Raw genomic sequence first — 19410 nt, 5'->3', positions numbered from 1 at the left:
ACTATGAGCAGAAAAAAAAGCACACTAAAATAAATATTCATTCAGACATTGCCATGATTTTTTTTTCAGGATACTTATGCTGACTGTTAAAAAAAGGTTATTTTAATGCAATTTTTTCACACATGCCAGTTATCCAAGAGAGCTGTCTCTAGTCAAGTTGTAAAAAGCATAAAATAGCAGCTGGCTCAGCAGGAAAAAACTACTCTAAAAATAAATCTTCTGATGTCAGGGGGATTCTCAAAGCAATCAATTGCAGCAGACAGACAGTAGCCATTTAACAGCAAATTTGATTTGTTTGAAAACAAGATGTAGCTCAATTTCCCAATAACGTATCTGACGGTCAGGACAACAAGCCGTCCTCTTCCTACTGCTCTGTGCATCAACACTTTCCTGCTCCACATCCTCAGAAGGGAACTATGTGGCCTTGCCACTTGGAGGGCCAGGCAGTGGGAAGGGGAGTGTGAACTTGACAGTGATGTATTCTTCCCACAAACCTTCTCCCAGATCAACCCAGAGAAGAGAAAAAGCAAATCTGACAGGCGGAGGTACGCAGTAAGAAAGAAAAACACTGGAGAAGCTGTTCCTTGGATTTAAATGCTGATCTTTTGAGAGTGTGCTGAGATGCACTGAAGCATTATGTCTTATGTAATTGACAAACATCAAGGGAAGCAAGAAACCTACAGATGCTAGTGTCTCCTATTTTCCTTGCTGCAGAAGGTAATAAGAAGCATGCATGCAGACACAAAAATAAATACAGAAAGTCTGATCTTTCATCACTTGGTTGAGCAGTTGATGCAAGATGAAGTATTTACTGGTAGCACCTGTAGCAATAGCCCTGTGTGTTGCAATGCTGGCACACCTTGCAGGGTTTCACCCAGAATATTTCTGCAAGTGAAAAGCCTTTTGTGTTGTGCATTAGTGAAAGAGGTCATTATGCCACATCATAAATATTTACTAATAGTGTTTCCTACAGATGTTTATCAATGAATTTCCCTTCAGAGAATGAGCAGACCTCTGGAACAAGTGATCCTGTTTATTATTGTAGAAGGGGATGGTAGTGGATGCTATCCAGTGCCCTTCCAGATTGTGAAGCCCTTTGCACCAGTGTCTGAAGTGTGTGCAGAAGACTATGGCTATCGATGCAATACTGTAAGACGGAATATTATTTTCCTGATTTCCTTTATTTTCCACGTGACCCACTAAAATCTCAGAGAATCCACAACTGATCGTAAAATCAAAGGATAAGTAGCAAAGAAATTGATGGCTGTATGCAACCTCAGAATTTCTCCACTCTGGCTATAACTTGACGCAGGCTTCAGTTAAACTACTACTTGGAACTTCTTCCTGCAGAACGTGCCTCATTCAGTACATAAGGTGGACAGTTTTCAAATTATAATAAGCAGTTATTCAATATTTTGTTTTTTGCTCTTTGGCCTTAGGCTCCCTTTCATAGATTACTGGCAAGGAAGTTTCATTCTGCAGTAAAGAAACCACAGGTTTCAACCAACAAATTAAAAACAAAATACAGCTAAGTTTCACACCTATAGATTGCAAACCATCTTTTCTGACTTGATTCAGCTGGGAAAGAAAAAAAAAATTAAACCTGTAGTGGACATTCGAAGATAGAATTTTCATAGACACCATTGTACAAGTAAGCTTCTGGGGAAGCACAGCACATTTCTTTTGATGAGCAACAGATAATTCCCATAATAAGAAACCATTGTACTTAATAACTGCAACGCAGATTTAACGCTGATTAAAGAAGAGTTCCTCTTCCAACATTAGTAAATCTGTCTGCAGTATAATTGGCATCCCAAATCTTGTGGTAAGCCACAAAAACTAGTAAGGCTGGCTAGAAGAGGAAATTGTAGTTTTGACTTATATTGGTTATCTGCTTTTACTGGCTTACATTTCACGCAGGGTTGTATTAGACCAGGATTCCTTGGATCTTTGGGATCTGGGTCCTGTAGTCTGAGAGAATGTAGGAAAAAGCAGGGCAGAAACCAATTGCTACCATGTGGGTTGGCAAAACCCTTGTCTGAGATCAAAACGCCAGAATAAGAGAAGACTCCCTTTTAACATAATTAGGAAGAGAAGACTTTACCAAGCAATGTGAAGGAGGAGTAGGGTGAGATTTAAGAAATTTAGACTCAACTCTGAGCCACAGTTCATATTTTCTATGGTCTTGAATTAATCACTTGATCTCTCTTTGCCTTAGCTACCATCTGTAAAAACCCAGCAATCTTTCCCATCCACACTTGCAGACTGGAAGTTCTGCAGTCAGGCAATGTGTAGGTATGTCTACAAGACAGGCAGAGGCTGCCCCAAGTTTGCTGTACTTGTGCACTGAGCCAGCTGGTTGCAAGCAAGACCTGGCACGAGAGCCACAAGTGTCATCAGAAGAGTCCTAAACCCACATTATTACATTTCACAGAGACCAGCTTGACAAATAAACATGGGAGCTCACCTCTGCCACCCACTGATGTCAGTGGACCCACTGATCTGTTTCCTCTGTACAGTGTCACAAACTTTTGTTGGCTCTCTGTTGTACTCTAATGAAAATAGGGATTAATTGAAGTTAATATTAGTAAGAGTTATACAGCACTGAATGCAGAGAGGTACGGTGCAGCTGAATTTTAGCTTTTACTCTCTGCAGGATCTCAAGTAAGCCCTCAGGTTAACCTTCTGCACTTTATACATATATAACATAGCAGTTACAGTTCTTCACTTGCCAGTGGTTTGGAAAAAGTCTGTTAAAACTGTATAACATAACTACAAAATCCCTCAATAAGCTACTGTATGGATTTCAGATATCACTACTGAAATTCCAAGAATGTTTTCATGCCAAAATAGATTTTTTTTTTTAATACACAGTGTTTAATGAATACTTTGATTCTATTCTAGATTTAATATCTTAACCACCTTGCCCATGCCTGACACCTGCATGGTTTATGCGCATTAGGTGTCAGCAGTAAAGCTGTTTATAGGAGCGCTTTTCTCCTTTGAAGAAGCTGGAGAATGAGAGCCCATATGGTTCAAAAGGCCACTGTGCCTAATGAAGTTTGTGTTCTCCGGAACACAAACAAAACAGCTCCATCAATTTGATCTTCATCCTCAAAACCAACATGTGGTTGGTTTTAAAATACTGCCTCCTTCTCAAAAATCAACAAAGGACCTTTCTCAACCAAAAGCACTTTCACCATGATGAACACGAGCATCTGGCTAAAGCATTAAATGTTTGGAACTTTTGAAAGAATAAGTCACTGATACCTTGTGTTTACTTGAAGACCTTGGAAAGAAAGACTCTGGGGAACATTTGTTTTCAGGGAAACTCTTGTAATGAAAAGAAATTGGTTTGAACATTACAAGAACACTTCTGTATCACTGGAGATGAGAGACAGCAATAATCCATCAAAAGTGGCCTGAGCAACACTGTGAGACAAGGTAGAAAAGTACAAAGACTAAGAATCACTGTCTTTAGCCAGCATTAAAATACGGACGCAAAGAGATGAACAATAACTCAGTCCATATGCCTGCCCCACATTTAGTTTAAAGTTATCCTTTTCTTGGCACTTGGTTATCAATATTTGTTTGCATAGCGTTCAATCTCACACCCACAGAGGCTGATGGGAGCTTGCTGTTTCCTTCCATAGCTGTGTGATGAGGCCCCACATAACTGGTGTTTGTGCTCAAGGCTTTTCAGTGCCAAATATAATGAACATCATTGTTCTTGATACAATTTAATTTGATAATCCAATTTCCCTGACCAACTGAAACGCAATTTTTGTCTCAGTCGTTCTTGAATACAAGTCAACTTTTACCCTGTGCCTCCTCATTTTTCCCTCTCATTTCTTTCAGTCATGCTACCAAGGGCCTTCTTTCTCTTACAGATGCTGAAAAACCACTTTGCCTTGGAGTAACATCAGCCAGCTTGGACCCTGAATGCTATAGAAGGCAATGGATGACAGAATTAAAGATTTTGGCAACCTCTGTGAACAGCATAAGCATGACTGAAGCAGTTTCCTATAACACTGTCTTCTCCACACTAAACAGTCTAGAAGTCATGTCCAAGAGTCTGCAGAGGCATTAATCTTTACAGACTATTTTCACTTCATTCTTTCAGCTCAGAGTAGCAATGAAGAAAGGATGAACAAGGAAAGGAATGTGTATGACGAAAACCAAGCTACAAACGGCACGTAAGCTATAAGCTGGCTTTTACAGTTTTATATCACTGATGCTACAGGAGTTGTACAGCAAGTGTTCCCTCACCTAAGTACCTCTTTCCTGATAAGACACATATGTTCTGTTTTCTTTCCCATATTGGCTTTACAAAGTGCGTTCACCAAGAATCACCCTGTTATCGGGTGATAATCCTCTACCAAGCAGTGTCAAGTGTTTGCTGCATGCTCTGAGTCCAGAGCAGTCCTCCTACTAAGCACAGAAAGAATAAATTGGGAAAAAAAATAAACAAAAAAAAACACAGGTCAAGTGCAACCAGCAGGATGGAGCCCAAAGCACCATCTTCACTTTTACTTTCCAAGGAAAAAGAGAACTCTGTGGACCAAATACTGGGAGTGCTGACCTGGCAATAGCATGAGCAAGATGCCTAATTTCCTCTCATTTCCCTTTGCTTCTTCAGTATCCACCACCATGTCAAGTGTAATCCAAATCCAGCCTTTTCACAGCTCTTTCCCTCCACAGACAAAGGGTAATGAGCACATTTCTGTGGCAGCCACGCCAGAGGAATCTCTGATTATCCAGAGAAGTTTTTCTATGGACTTTCAGGAATCCTCACCCCAAAATCCCATCACCAGATCAAGCAAGCCCTTCGGGGCCAGTCAAAAGCACAACCAGAGAATCCAAGATCACCAAATTGTTATCCAAAGTTTTTTGAATCCTGCAACCATCAAGTGAATTTCTCAGCGAGCAAGCATCCCTGAGTCATACACTATCTCTAAACCTTGCTTCAATCTAAATATTATTACTCCTAAAGATAACGCTTTGCAAAAGCTCAGCACATAGATCTTCCAGCTGTACATTTTTTTTTATAGGTACCTTAATGTTTGTTTTGAGAACTACCCCGTTCCAGCAGCAAACATAAAGATCAGCGTGACCTCTCCTTATCACACAGTCTTTCCTGTGTGGAATTCATTGTGATCTAGACCCTAGTGACTATTGCATCATTTCTGTTTATTTGTAACCTTTGGCACTGTGTAATCTTATCTGCCTACAGCCGGCTGCAGAAGATGTGCAGCAACACAGCCAGCTCTGGCAGTCCTCAAACACTGGAAGGGTCCAGTTAAGAGTGGAGATCAGTCAATGATTAGCAAAGCAAATCTTCAGTCACTGACAGCTACCCAGAAATCAGCTCGCCCTCTCCTCCCTGCGGAGAAAGTCAGGCTTGGCCTTTCTGTAGCTTTACTCACCTATCACGATGAGGGTGTAGTTCACATTGGTGCTGCCAAAACCATTGGTGGCTTTGCAAATGTAGGTTCCCGCATCTTCACTCTCTACCTCTTTGATTTTCAGCCCTTGCTGAAGGATCCGGAACCTCGTCCAGCCACTGTGGATGGTGCGTCCATCTTTCATCCACATGGTGAGGGGTGGGGGATCACCTTCCACCGGGCACAGGAGCTTGATGGTCCTGCCCAGCCTCACTGACTGACGGTGGATCACTTTATCGGCAATCCTCGGAGGGCCTAAGAAAGAGCAGAGAGAGATAGAGTTGTTACTGCTTTTGCCACTGATAAAGCACTGATTTAAAGGACAGCCATCAATCAAGGCACTACACTGACTGCCACACGGAGAGACAGCAATAAGGGCTCACCAAAAATGTTTTAGAGCTAAAAGTGGAGGTGATTATAGAGAGGGACCTCAAGGGACATCCGGGTTTGTGGAAAACCTGAAGCTACATCTTCACCATCAGCAGCAGCTTGCACTAATCCACAGCTCTAACACACCAGGAAAGTGCAATCGTCTCTTCCTTTTCCAAAGCAGCCTTCCTATAGCAAGAAGGAGCTCTCTACACAAACTGTTCAGCTGTATTTGGTAAAGCAACTGTAGTTGTTTTAAACTTACCACCAATCCTGAAGACAAAATTAGTAGCAGCACCAGTACTTAAAACAAAACACTGCCCCCCTCAAAAAGTTGTAGCCCTTTCATGTTATATGTACAGTAATTCCCTTTAATAGTCACCACATGGGCTTTATCTGAGACACATACGCCTGCAGTTGTTGGACATAAAGCATTCACTGGATAACGCTTCACAGAATCACAGAATGGCCAGGGTTGGAAGGGACCTCAAGGATCATGAATCTCCAACCCCCTGCCACATGCAGGGCTACCAACCTCCACATTTAATGCTAAACCAGGCTGCCCAGGGCCCCATCCAACCTGGCCTTGAACACCTCCAAGGACGGAGCATCCACAACCACTCTCCGGGTAAAGAATTTCCCTCTGATGTCTGACCTAAATCTCCTCTCCCTCAACTTAAAACCATTTCCCCTTGTCCTACACATATCAACCCTTTCAAAGAGTTGATTCCCCTCCCCTCTGTAGGCTCCCTTTAGGTATCGAAAGGCTGCAATAAGGTCACCCCACAGCCTTCTATTCTCCAGGCTGAACAAGCCCAGCTCCCTCAGCCTATCCTCATTGGGAAGGTGCTCCAGTCCCCTGATCATCCTAATGGCCCTCCTCTGGACCCTCTCCAACAGCTCCCTGTCTTTATTGTACTGGGGGCTCCAGACGTGGACGCAGCTTCACCAAATCACAGCATAGCCTGACACTGCTGCGTTGCTAGCAGTCCAAAAGAGGACATATTCATAAATTGCCTTTGCAACCCCGCTGGATTCTCCCAACTGTCAAATGTTTGTTCTTTGTAAAAGGTGATAATTTCATGCAAAACAGAGCCCCTGATATGCTACAGAGTATCAAACATGCTGTTTGCCATGTGATAACAGGATCATCTGGACCAGGCCAATATGCAGAAAAAAGAAGTGATAAAAAATCCAATGGTAGGAATGGTTCCATAGCTGAATTCAACCTGGAATTTCTTCCCCAGGCTCTGAAAAATTGAAGCAGCCTCTTTTTCCCTCATCTGTCTTTTCATTAATCAGTCCATTGCACAAGCTCCCCGCTCAAACTGCAATAGCAATGCTCTTCCCAGAATAGCGTATTAATGGGTGTGATAATAAGTGCCCTGTTCTTGCATAAGGACAAAATGTTTTGCTAAGGATTGCTGATGCTGAGTTGCACCCAAACCCACAAGATGTTTGTGGGATTTGAAGCTGCTCCTTCATGTTTTGTTTCTGTTTCTAGTGTTTTGCAGGATAGGACTCACTTGGGACAAGCTACAGAGTTCACATTTGCACTTCCTCATGACTAATTCCTATTATTTTTGCGTCTGCCAGAATTTTCTCCAGTATGACTAACGCAGCACATACAGCCCGGTTCAGGAACAGAAATACAGAGCTGCTATCATAGTTGCTCCCATGAATTTCACAGCTTTGCTGTTGAACAGAAGTGCTGCACAAGCTGAGTAAAGACTCAGAAATTAGTGTGAAACTCATTAATTAGCTTCATGATGAGCCTGGTTAAAACAGGGGGGCTTAGTTTAGACACACGCATTCTGGAGATCTGTTGAAGTCCCAAAGCAGACATATATTGAGAGCATTTATTCTGAAAAACTCACTCCCAGGCAAAGATCCCACCATCATAGCACATCTCCTGCAGACACACGTGGAACAGGATATTGGAAGTAATGGTACACCAAGGGAAACGGCAAAACATCGTGAGAAATCCTGCCTGATCAGAACTTTCTGGGCACTCAAGTCACACTGTTGACACTTTTGAGTGTAAGGAAACTCCAAGCAGCTCAGTGGATGGGAAAATAATACTGAGATCCTTTGAATGTTGATCTGACACAAGTCACGTTGCTGAATCTTCTAAGAAGAGCTCCACCCATCAGGAAGAATTGTGCCTATTGGCTTAAAGAAGTGGAATTCACTCACACCAGATGAGATCCAGCCCCAGATTCTTCTAAATTACTCAGTGTAAGGAAGTAGAATTGTCCAAACAATTTCAAAGCTTTGCTGAAATTCTGGGTTGCCCTTTGGAAAGGTCCTTTGTGTTTTAAAGTCAAGTCGAACTTCAAGAGTAGCTTCATTACAGTCTACTTGCAAGCCAGGAAACTACACTGTGCATATTCAGATTGCAAAAGCAGACCTAAAATTAGTGCTGGGGGAAAATGTTTGGTGCGGGGCAAGCAGGGACAGTGGATAGCGAGCGCCCTCCTCCCTGAAGCTCCTTCAAAACCCCTTTCCTTCCGACATTCAGGTTGACTCCTGATGAATTTTGAGACCTGGAGGAATCAGATAGTTTCCCAGTCACGTCATGTGCCTCGTTGAGGCGGGCTGCACAAGCAGCTCTCCTGGCGGCACTAGGGTTGGATCTGTCACATGGTTGGGTCAGCGAAAAGCTTGGTCCTCCTAAATGCCATTTTCCTTTGATTGACCTTTCATTCTGAGGAACTGTTGGATCGCTCTCAGTCACAAGATCTACTCACAGACCTTTGTGACATTTAGTAAAGGGTGTATTTCTCAGAGCCTTTTGGCCTGAAAAGCAAAACACCGGCGGGGTCCTTCGCAACCCTTTCCCCCTCCATCAGCCCCTCTGGTGGCTTTTTTCTTGCTACAAATTTTTCTGGATACAGCTGCACGCACTCCTCAATATCATATGGATGCAGGCACGGATGCTAAAATCTCACTTCTGCTTATTGGTGCTGTAAATACTCCTATTTAATTACCCATCGTCTTAGTATTAATAACTTCCCACAGAAGCACTATTCTCCCTCTGCAATCAGTGCTTTCACATATACCAGAAGCTTCAGAGGCCCTGACAAGCCAGCGAGATCCTATCCTCCCATGGATGCTCACAGCAAAATCAAATGCTGATTTTATCATAGAACAGCTTGCACTGTAAGGGACCTCAAGGATCGTCTGGCTCCAACCCCCCCAGCCACAAGCAGGGCTGCCAACCTCCAGATCTAATACTAGATGAGTCTGTCCATCACTGATCTCTGTCTCTCTTTCTAACATACCAGCATCCTCTCAGTCTTATTTCACTACATAGCTGAGCAGCCCTGCCTTGGGACTGCAATAGAGACAGATAAATGCTTTTCAAGACCAGATACACGTTGGCACATCTCACCGGCAGTGTTTTGAGGGAAGATAGTGTGGAAGGGGACAAATGTTTTGCAGAAAGGTTTTTGCCACATTCTCTAGCACAGCATGACATACCACAGAAATCCCACAGCATCCAGACAGAAACATATTCCCTCTCCAAGTCTATGCATTAAGCTGCCCAGAGCTGCTCAGGCCCTCTGTGATTTCTAGGGCTTCTCTATAGCAGTTTCATCTTCAGTGAAATGAAGTGAGTAAAAGGATAGAGTAAAAAGAAGCCATGCATCTCAGTATCTCACATGAACCACTGGTACTGAAGAAAGCTCCCCAACTCGAAGAATCATCCCATAATATCCTGGAGTGCTGCTGATAATTGCCAGCTCCCCCATGGCACTGATCTGAAGATATCCACAGGCTGCTTCACGTGCAGCTGCCAACAAACTTAAAAACTGAGCCCTAGGTGCTGCCAACTCCCCATCCCTTGATGCTGCTGGTTTCTGCCTCATGCTATAATGCTGACCTAAAAAGCTGATGCAATCACTCCCCAAGCAGCCAGGGTCACAGTTTCAGCCTTTCTAGACCCCAGCTTTATGTTTCAAAACTTGAAATTATTTTGTTGACATATTATTAAAAAATTTAATGTGGACATCTACCAAAATAGACCTTTTAATGCCAATATACACTATTCTTCTAGACCAATCCCTCTATCCTTACACTTAGCTATCCCCTGTGATCCAACTGCCATGTGCCAGGACTCATGGGTAAAGGCACAACACTGGGCCCTTTCAAACACAGCAGGAGAGAGCAGTGCCTGCTGTTTCTGGTTGGAAATCCTGAATTCCTGCTCCATACCTCCCTCATTTCTTAGCCACTGGGCAGTGCTTCTTGAAATAGACAGGCTTTTGTAAGTGCAGAGAATCTGTAGCCTCTGATGCTCCTGGAGTGAGAGAGACCTTCACACAGTGCTTTTTCCCATGGGATGTGGGAGAAGAGCTCAAAGGAAAGGCCCCAGGTGGGTATTCCACCAAGACTGCTGATGCAGGTTTTTGCACGCTACTATAGCTGGGAGAGAAAACAAGCACCATTCCTTGTTTCTTTCAGCTCTCCATTCTGCAGAGGCAGCTCTCTATGGCTACTGGGTGCTGCTGAGAAAAACTCTTTAAGCCACACCAGGCTGCAGGGTGCGGCTGACTTCACAGCCCAGGCAAACAGAAGGAGCTGGTGCAATAAATTACACCCACCCTCAACACAAACCCCGCAGGGGCTGGTATCATTCACTCCCCTTGTCCTCAACCCTATGGTTTGACTGATTCATTTCTTAATATCTGGACTGGGGGGGAAGGGTGGGGTTTGACATCCATGGATATGACTTGGGAAAAAGTGACAGGAATGCAGCTGCCTTCCCCTGTGCCTGGCTGTTATTCTTTCTCCAAATACAAACTAAATATAACTTTGCCCCATACCATTCAAATCATTTTCATTACTAGAAGGGATCATGCCTGGAGTTCCAAGGGCCAGGGTGCAATCAGGCTTAAAATATAATTTAAACAATCCAGACCTTACACTTTCCACCAAGTTATTCTCCTGCTTCTAGTTTCCCCATCTGCAAATACATAGGCGCACACTCAGAAAGAAAGCAACAGTCCCAACCAGATGCCAAGTTTTCTGTTCAAGATCATATAAGCCCAGTCAAACATTAACAAGGAAATGCTGTGATCACCTCGTTTGTTTTAAATATTTCTGCCCATGTACATGCAGACAAGTGTGCAGATTTATTTGCCTCATTTATGAATACAAGCAACTGGAATCTCCATTCTGTTCCATTATATAAAAGACAGATCCTACACCTGTCTTACTGAACAGCTGGGCAATTTTCAATTTATATCCGACAATTCTGCTCTCTACTATCCTATACCATGGAAAAGCCCCACTTGCTGCTGTATTGCTGACACGACTTCACAAGCATTCCTGCTCTTGTCCCCAGTGCTTGGAAGAGTCGGTTGTTGCCACATCTTAGCAAAAGGGTTATGTAAAACCTAAAAAGCCTCCCCACTTTTTTTCAGGAAGCAGGAAAAACGATTTCTAGAAGTGTATTTAAGACACAACAGTGGAATAGGCTGGAGCTTCCTGCCCACATTTCTCACAGTCAAAAACACACACACATGCAATTATATTTTCCTGGACTGCACTACAGAGTTCGCGCACTCGTTCAACTCATACTTGTAGTAAACATGATTTATAGCTCTGTGTGAAAAACCTCCAGATATATGGTGTTTTGATAGTGACTCGAACCTAACACTATAATTTAGTAACACCTAGCAGTGAAAGCTAAATGATTTCCCACTCCACATTCCTAACTTTCCATGAACCCCTTTTACTGCTAACCTGGGGAGGAGATACTGCTTCTACAATTGTTTGGACTTAGCCTTGTTATTCCTTGAACTAAGCTGCACACTGACTTCAAGCTTCACATATGGTGAACACACCAGCACTGACCCACATCCTAAGAGACCGTTTGCCATGATACAGTTCAAAGTGAACTTTATTAACACATTAAACATAATTACAAAGAGGAAATTCCAAAGAAGGTCAACCAGCCCGGACAGTTTCTTGGAATGGAAAGTAATTTATAATATCCACATACTGTATTGTGAAGTTTATAAAGAAGTTAAATAAGTTTTAAGAGCCCCATGGGTTAAGCATATTTTATTATTTAATACCAAACACATTCACTTTCCATGAAGATAAGATTTCGTTTGAAGTGCTGTGTTAGCGAACTAGCAAAGTCTATTACCACAAAGCACCCAAAACAACTCATCAATGCATGCAAGGAATTAACATCAGGGACCACGGTGTGTCCTACACAAAGAAAACAGCAAAACACAGAAGCCTTCCACTATGACAATGAGGTGAAGGAGTTGGACGAGGGCCACTAACCAAACCACTTGTTCAGTGTGAGCCCAATCTCTTAAACCATTTGACGCAACATTTGGCCTTCACTGTACTCATCACTGCCAAACTTTGTCCTCCAAAGTCCTCACTGCAAGGGAGGCTCACAGCAGAAACAATTTCCATCACCTCTTCCATGTTCCAGAATTAACATGGATGGTTGGAAAGAGTCATCTCAAAATCAAGTTTAAAACTTGACTTTGTTAATTTGAGGAACCTATTGGTCTGCAAATTTCTGCTCGGAGTTTAACCCATTCTGTAATAGTTCTTTGCAATGCCAGTACAAGGTTTGAGCGCTCCTTGCACTCTTCACACATTATAATTACCATTATTTGCATTGGCAGTCAAGTTGTAATGTTGGGTTGAAGGCCCACTATACTGAGGGGTGGACAAACACCTACCAAAAAGCAAGTCCAACAGGGAAGGGTTTACAAGCAATGATGGCAAAATCTTAATTAACACTATTATGTGTCCCTCAAAGGTCCATGCCCAGTCTCTGCTCAAATGGAAGCCACTACATGGGAAGCAGAACTGATAAAAATGAAGACATAAGGGGGTTGGACTAGGTGATGTCCAGAGGTCCCTTCCATTCTCTGCAGTTCTGTTGATTCAGTGATTCTGTGAAAACTTTGCCTGCATGCAACATTAACTATTGGCATAAGCAATTTACAGGAATGGTGAACTCAATGACTTCTCATTTTTTAAAACAAAACAGTCTGCTTTTCCAAAAGGTATGCAGTAGCCAAGCAAAGAAGGGGTCATCATAGGGGTAACCAGGCCACATGCTTTGGTATGTGACATAAAGAGATCAGATTAGATGAGCTAATGGGTCCTTCTTGGCCTGAAAACATAGGCGCCCACAGACAAAAACAACGCTTATCAAAAACAATCAAAAGATTATAGAAAAAAACAACAGCATCTCTGCAGAACAAAGGCTCCTAGAGAGGAACAAAAAAACACCACAAGTATTTGCTGATCAGCCACGATGAATGGTCAATCTTAGCTGTGGAAATAGTCTCAAGAGCAAGTTGTGAGCCTGAGCTGTGCAGCTGAGCCCAACATGACAGAGGAAACAGCTTTGCAGATATGTTTTATGTCAAATAAAGTGGCCTATTTTCTCTTTCTTCCCTACCTCTGTGTTAGGAGCTGCTTTTCTGAGGAAATTGATATTTATTGATAGCACAAGAAGTGCTTGCCATGTTTTATATGAGTAAGAACCAGTCCCTTGACTGAAGGCTGCCAGTAAATTTTCTACTCTAGATGTTCCAAAAATGAGAAAAAAAATAGAATATTTGGGAACATGTTCCATTTAATTAAGTGCTCTGCATACACATTTCACCAAGATTTAATAAAATAGTTATTGTATGTTAAACAATTGGCACTTGATTATTGCATAGATTTATTACAGTTCAACAGCAGTAGATGAGATACGTATCTCTTACATGGCTTTTAAATCCTTTGAGCATATGTTTTCAATAATCAGTTGGTATTTATTTAACATGAAATTACCATTTTATTAAATTAAATATGCATAGGTGACATTCAATTTCAAGTTTTGCAGACCATTTTTTCAGCAGCAAAAAATAGTAACTGTCTCCCTTAGGTTTTGAGGTAGCAAATGCAAAGGAAAGTTAGGATTACTTCAAATTACTTTTGAAGAAACAGTCTTTGCAGGTTAGAAGGTTTCTCTTCTAGTGCGGAAGAAAATATCTTATTTATTGTTTCTTAAGTGCTGCCAATAGATTTCAAGTGGCCGAGAAGGGAGGACTAATATTTTTATTCTGAGGCTAAAATTACACTGACAGTGCACTCCAGGTACATAGCACAATGGATAACCAGAAAAGTTTCCATAGAAAAGAGGTGTGACAAAGGTGCATTGGCACTCCTTCCCAAGTAAATTGCCTTCTTCATTCCCATTCATGAAGGCAAGCCTATCCGAATAACGACATTCCCAATTAGCCTTTTCTAAAAAATCCAAGTCATTACAACATGTTTTCAAGATTCTGAAATGAAAATGCTTTTTTTAGCCTCGTCTCTAGGCAAGACACACTGCCTGATGCTGGAAGAAAGCTAGAAGTCATCTGGCCTGAGTGAGGCAGCAGGATCCAGAGCCCAAGTGAAAATCCTACCCAATAGCTCTAACCTGCTCTCCCCAGAGCCAGCCCAAACTGCTGGTGCCTCCATCATAAATTCCTGCCAGCACAAGGCATTTGTTTGCTCACCATACTCTCTGGGAAACAATCCAGTCAGGCAGCCCTGTATTGGCTTGTGGGGTTAAGCAACCCCAAATTTAACAGAATTGTTATTGTACTGCTCCCTTCCAACTACGAAAATCCTGCTCCTTGAGCCCAGTGCATTTCCCAGACAAATCACCCACCACCTCCAAGATTTTTAGCAAAACAAACCAGAGATTCTGCAAATCTCAGTTTAGTTCACATATTTTACAATAAAATTGAGCCAGTCTGCTCAATTTTTGTCCCCTTCTTTGTCCCCTTATTGACACATAGTCCCCCTGCCACTCAATCTTTTTATTTGAATGCTCCTAGAAAAAGGGATGCCAAGGTTCAAGTTCAGTGACACAACTTCCCCTTGAGCCTTGGTAGTCAATATTTAACCCAGTCTAAACACAGTTTAAGGTTTAATAAGTAATTAGCCATTTCCCTTATAGACAGATGCTTGTGCGAGAGCTGTACAAGCAGGAAATTGTAAGTGTCATTGTTTATGTCTGCAGGGAAACAGAAACCACGATGGCTGACTCCGTGCCATATTCGGGAATGATGTGAGCTCAGGTCTGTAAATAGCAGGTCTGCCTTCCTGCTAATCCACAGCAGCGAGCCTTCAGACACACATCAACACAGGGACCTTCTTCATCAGTATCCAGAAATTTGGTTTTCGTCAACATATTCTTAAAATAATAATAATAGTATCCTTTAAGGAACAAAATTACAGAAGAGTTGATACTCTTCCATCCATTGCTGGTATTAATGGCCATTCCCAACAGACGAGGCAGAAAATCTGTTATAAGTGCATTGAGAACATGGATTAAAAAATTAAAAAAAGGTCTTGAATGCTCATTCTTGAATAGGAGACACTGCCAAAATGTCCATACACCTCTTGCTGTCAGAACATCAGTGCCAGTGCCCTACATAGTGAGGCTGCTCTCTGTCCTCAGTTTGCTCTACTCTTGTCACTGGGGGTTTCTAAGTTTGCTCACCACAAAAACGCTGTAACAAATGTTTGTTGGTGACCACAAAGAGATGAACACCGTGGTATTTAAAAACTGAAGTTATTTTCGGAGGCTTCTCTGAAACAGAAAGCGCTTCTAGCTGGATGGCCACAGAGCAGACTTAGTCCTGGAATGTTCTGCAGAAAAGCTTTTCTACCAGAAAATGACTTCTTTTTGTCAAAAGCAGAGATTTTGCCCAGATTTCTCTTTCAATACTTGCCTTTTCATTATGAGAAGTCTTTCACTTCAGAATTTTGATGAATAACGATGCAAAACAAGTGAATAGAAAAGTCTGAATTTTTAAAGTGTACAGATTAAGGAATAGTGGTCTTTTTTAAATGCTGCATCACTGAAATATGAAAATATGTGAATTAATAAGCATGGATGTTATACATTCAGATTTTATGTATATATATATATATAGACACACAAACATAAGAAAAAGGAAACAAAAAAAAATCCTCACTTTGCTCCAGAAGAAAAATGCAAACCAAAGCTGACAATCCACCTGCCTCCAAGCCAACAGCAATTTACATTTTTGACTGCAACCATCCACAGTTGCTCTACCAAAGCCTTCTGTCCACCCTATGTGTGGCGGAAGGGCTCAGAGCTATTCTTCCTCTCCAGATTGAACTCTCATTTTCAGGGCCTACCTTAAGCATACCCTTGAATCAGGAACCTGCTTTAAGTTGAATTTCTTTGTCATTTCCACCAATTACACTTTGGCTCAAATCACAGAGCTGTAGTTGAGCACGCATACTGAATTGCTTGTGTATTAAATTAAAATGCAAGTTGTCTTCCAGTTCAAATTGGCACATAATCCATAGGAGCAGCCAGGGGCTATTTTGAAGTGAATACCCACCTGAAATGAGAGCATCGGGTCTGCAGCACCAAATGCTTTAATATCCAGATCCAATCTTATCAATCTTATCAATCCTCAGCACTTGCTAATGCAGATATAGAAAGAAATTGCTAGTTGGGTGCCTGGTAAAACAAAAGCAGAAGCTGTGCTCTTGGATTTCCATTAACAAGATCTTGGTCTACACGAGCAGACTGGAGCTAATCCAGAATAAACTCCCCAAATGCCTATAGTGTGAACATCACCTCCTCAGCACCAAATATTTCATTTTCAAGATCTACTCCTGCTGTGCTATTCCACAGCCTAACTCTGACATGTCTGTACATCTCTTCCAGGAGGGGAAAATACTTAAAGGCAATTTAAAAGAAAGTGTTCACATAGGTTGATTCAGTGAAAACATACATTATACTCGAGCAATGCCAAGTCTTACACATATGAAAATAAGGAAACCATCAATGAATTCTTATAGCATTCACATCTGGTTCCTGCTCCCCAGACACTGAGGCACGCACTACCTGATGCAAAAGTCTGGTACTGGCAGAAGCAGGGCTTTTAAAAGAATGAAGCATTCACTCCTACAGAATAATATCCTGTCAGGTACACAGCTGACAGTCAACAGCCCCAGGTTCAGATTATACCCAAAGGAAAGCAGATAATGGATCAATCCCAGCTATGTGCCACAGCACAATATTAAAACACGTGCTGATGCCTGCAAAGTCCATGTACAAGCAACTTCATAGAATCATAGGATAACAGGAATCATTTGAGTTGGAAGATACCCTCAAAGGTGTTCCATCCCTTGGATCATTTTTGTGGCCCTCCTCTAGATGCTGTCCAAAAGGCCCATGTCTCTCCTGTACTAAGGACCCCACATCCTTAGTACAGTATTTCAGGTGAGTTCTCACCAGCACAGGACAGAAAGGCAGGATCACCTCCCTCAACCTGCTGGCCACACTTCTTCTGATGCAACCCAATATATGATTGGCTTTTTGGACTGTGAAGGCACACTGCTAGCTTATGTCCAGCTTGCCATCAACCAGTATACCCAACTCTTTTTCTTGCTGTTAAAACTCAAGTTATCTTTGTCAAAGTCGTTGTTTATAGCTAGGAGTGTCAGATGAGTTTCTGGACAGTCCCAGGGAAACTCAGATTTGAAGGCAATATCAATGCGTTTCACCTGGTGTGTCTGAAGCTGTTCTGCATCCCTTGCTGCTCATAAACTGCTTCACTTCATCTGAAGGAAGATGCTTTCTCTCTGCCCCTATTGTACAGCAACATGAAGCATCTCAGGATAAGCACTATTACCAAAAAACCACCTAATAATGGGGATATTGTGCCTAAATCAAAATGCAAAAAATAAAAATGTGAATTAAAAATTTAAAAGTGAAATTCCCCAAACTACCCAAACGTTTTGGAAATATTTCTCCTTTGCTGAAGATCCCATATCTATATAACCCTACACATCTATATAAACCTACATACATAGTGCTAATTACTGTGTGATACATAGCTGAAGTACAAACACTATCTTGGTAGTGCAGCATTATTCAAACTACAGCTCCCGAGCATGCAGGATTTTTGTCAGCACTGATTGCCCTGTGATAGCAAATGATGTCATTCCTCTGGTGGGCTGCACACTGGCACGTACTGTTGTCTCTGTCAGGTAGATAGGGCTACCCTGGAATATCAATCAGTGAGCTCTCCTATTACATCACAGTCTGGTAATGCACAATCCCCACTGCCCTCTTCCATGCGTGCATGGAGGAGAGAAACTTGGAGAGCCCAGCAGCTATCTAGTGAATCTGTGCATGGAGAAATATTGTCTCGGCACTACCCCACATCATGCACGTGTGCGTAACCAACACGCACATCTCAACAGCTGTCAGCAGGAATTCCTGGCTGCGTGGCCATAGATTGGCTTCTTGTAGCGAAGTCCCCATTACGGGGAAGATTTCTGACTTTCTCTGCAGAAATACAAGTTTCTACTGTTGTGACAACTTGAACTTATTCTTAGTGAGGACACATCACACCTGTGCTGCACACTGGCATCTCTGAGTAAGGACGCAGGAGGTCACAGCCTATGCTCAAACAGCACAGGACCCCTTCCTGTCACCTGTGGTGGACAAATCGACACATCCCTAATCACCTGCTAATCCTTTAATCTTTACTGCATGTAAACTCCAACCTTTTCCCCAACAGCAGTGCTGTGATAATTGCCAATTTGATTATAGTGAAACACCATTGGAAGACTCAGTGATAAAAGATGGATGCAAAATCGGTTTGTTGTATAGAACAGTGCCACAACTGCCTTCAAATACCGACAAATGAAAGGTCGCTCAAAATGGCTTTTATCTAATAACTGATTTGACTATCTGACAAAAGGCAAAATTCACTTCTCAACAGAGAACAAAGGCATTGTTTTACATACATAGGAGGATCAGCTTATGACTAAGAAAGAAAAGGCAATATAAGAAATTTCATCATCACAGCCTATATTAGAAGACTGAGAGGGCAAAATACAAGAGACCAAACCAGATGCACTTGGGCTCAAAACATCTGTGCAGGAACTCAGACAGAGCCATTGGTCTCACCTTTGCTTCTAGATGTCACAGTAAGAGCAGTGCAAAAGTGACACCTAATATTCATCATGATAAAAAGCAGTAATCACTGGATTGAGCAAAGAGTGAGCAAAACGCACTGAATTTTGATCTGAGATAAACTGAGCTTTGGGATGGAATGGCCCCAGTAGTAGAGGTGGCAGGTTTGGTCCACTGGGAACAGCCTGAAATCCATAATTGCAGAATATGGCGGTTCTTAGCTTTAAAAACAATGGAAATATGACACGAAAACAAAACATCTGGGCAAGAGCTTACCCTCACATCACTTTCCTATGGTGGGAAGAAGTAAAGCCAAACCCCCCCATCATGTAATCCACTGAAAGACACAGAAAAATATTAAGTAAAATGCAAGCAGAGGCCAAACTAACTCCTGTGTTTCATCCATTGAAGGGAATCTGCCTGCATTCAGAATTTTCTTGCTTTTATCTTGTGATATTAGGTGCTTGTTTCTTAATGTCTCTTTCATGAGAGCATAATCCCAACGGAGAATCTCTGTTTATTTGAACAGGAGAGGGAATCTGTGACCTTTGTGATTATGAAGAATCACTAGATGCTTTCAAAACAGTAAGCAAATAAATA

General features: G+C 42.1%; 1 protein-coding gene across 1 annotated transcript in view; it reads right to left on the bottom strand.

Moving 5' to 3' along the window:
- Positions 1-19410, bottom strand: part of FGFRL1 (fibroblast growth factor receptor like 1) — a 161637-nt gene that overhangs the window by 77411 nt on the left and 64816 nt on the right. The window contains exon 3 of the mRNA XM_042811439.1: positions 5427-5699. Coding sequence (XP_042667373.1) covers positions 5427-5699 — 273 coding nt within the window. The remainder of the gene's footprint in view (positions 1-5426; positions 5700-19410) is intronic.

The sequence above is a fragment of the Centrocercus urophasianus genome, unplaced genomic scaffold (genome assembly GCF_019232065.1).
Source record: "Centrocercus urophasianus isolate 14NV4802_14NV808 unplaced genomic scaffold, USGS_Curo_1.0 seq_13, whole genome shotgun sequence".
NCBI lineage: Eukaryota > Metazoa > Chordata > Aves > Galliformes > Phasianidae > Centrocercus > Centrocercus urophasianus.
The sequence above is the reverse complement of the archived record's forward strand: the minus strand, read 5'-3'. Positions and strand labels throughout refer to the sequence as shown.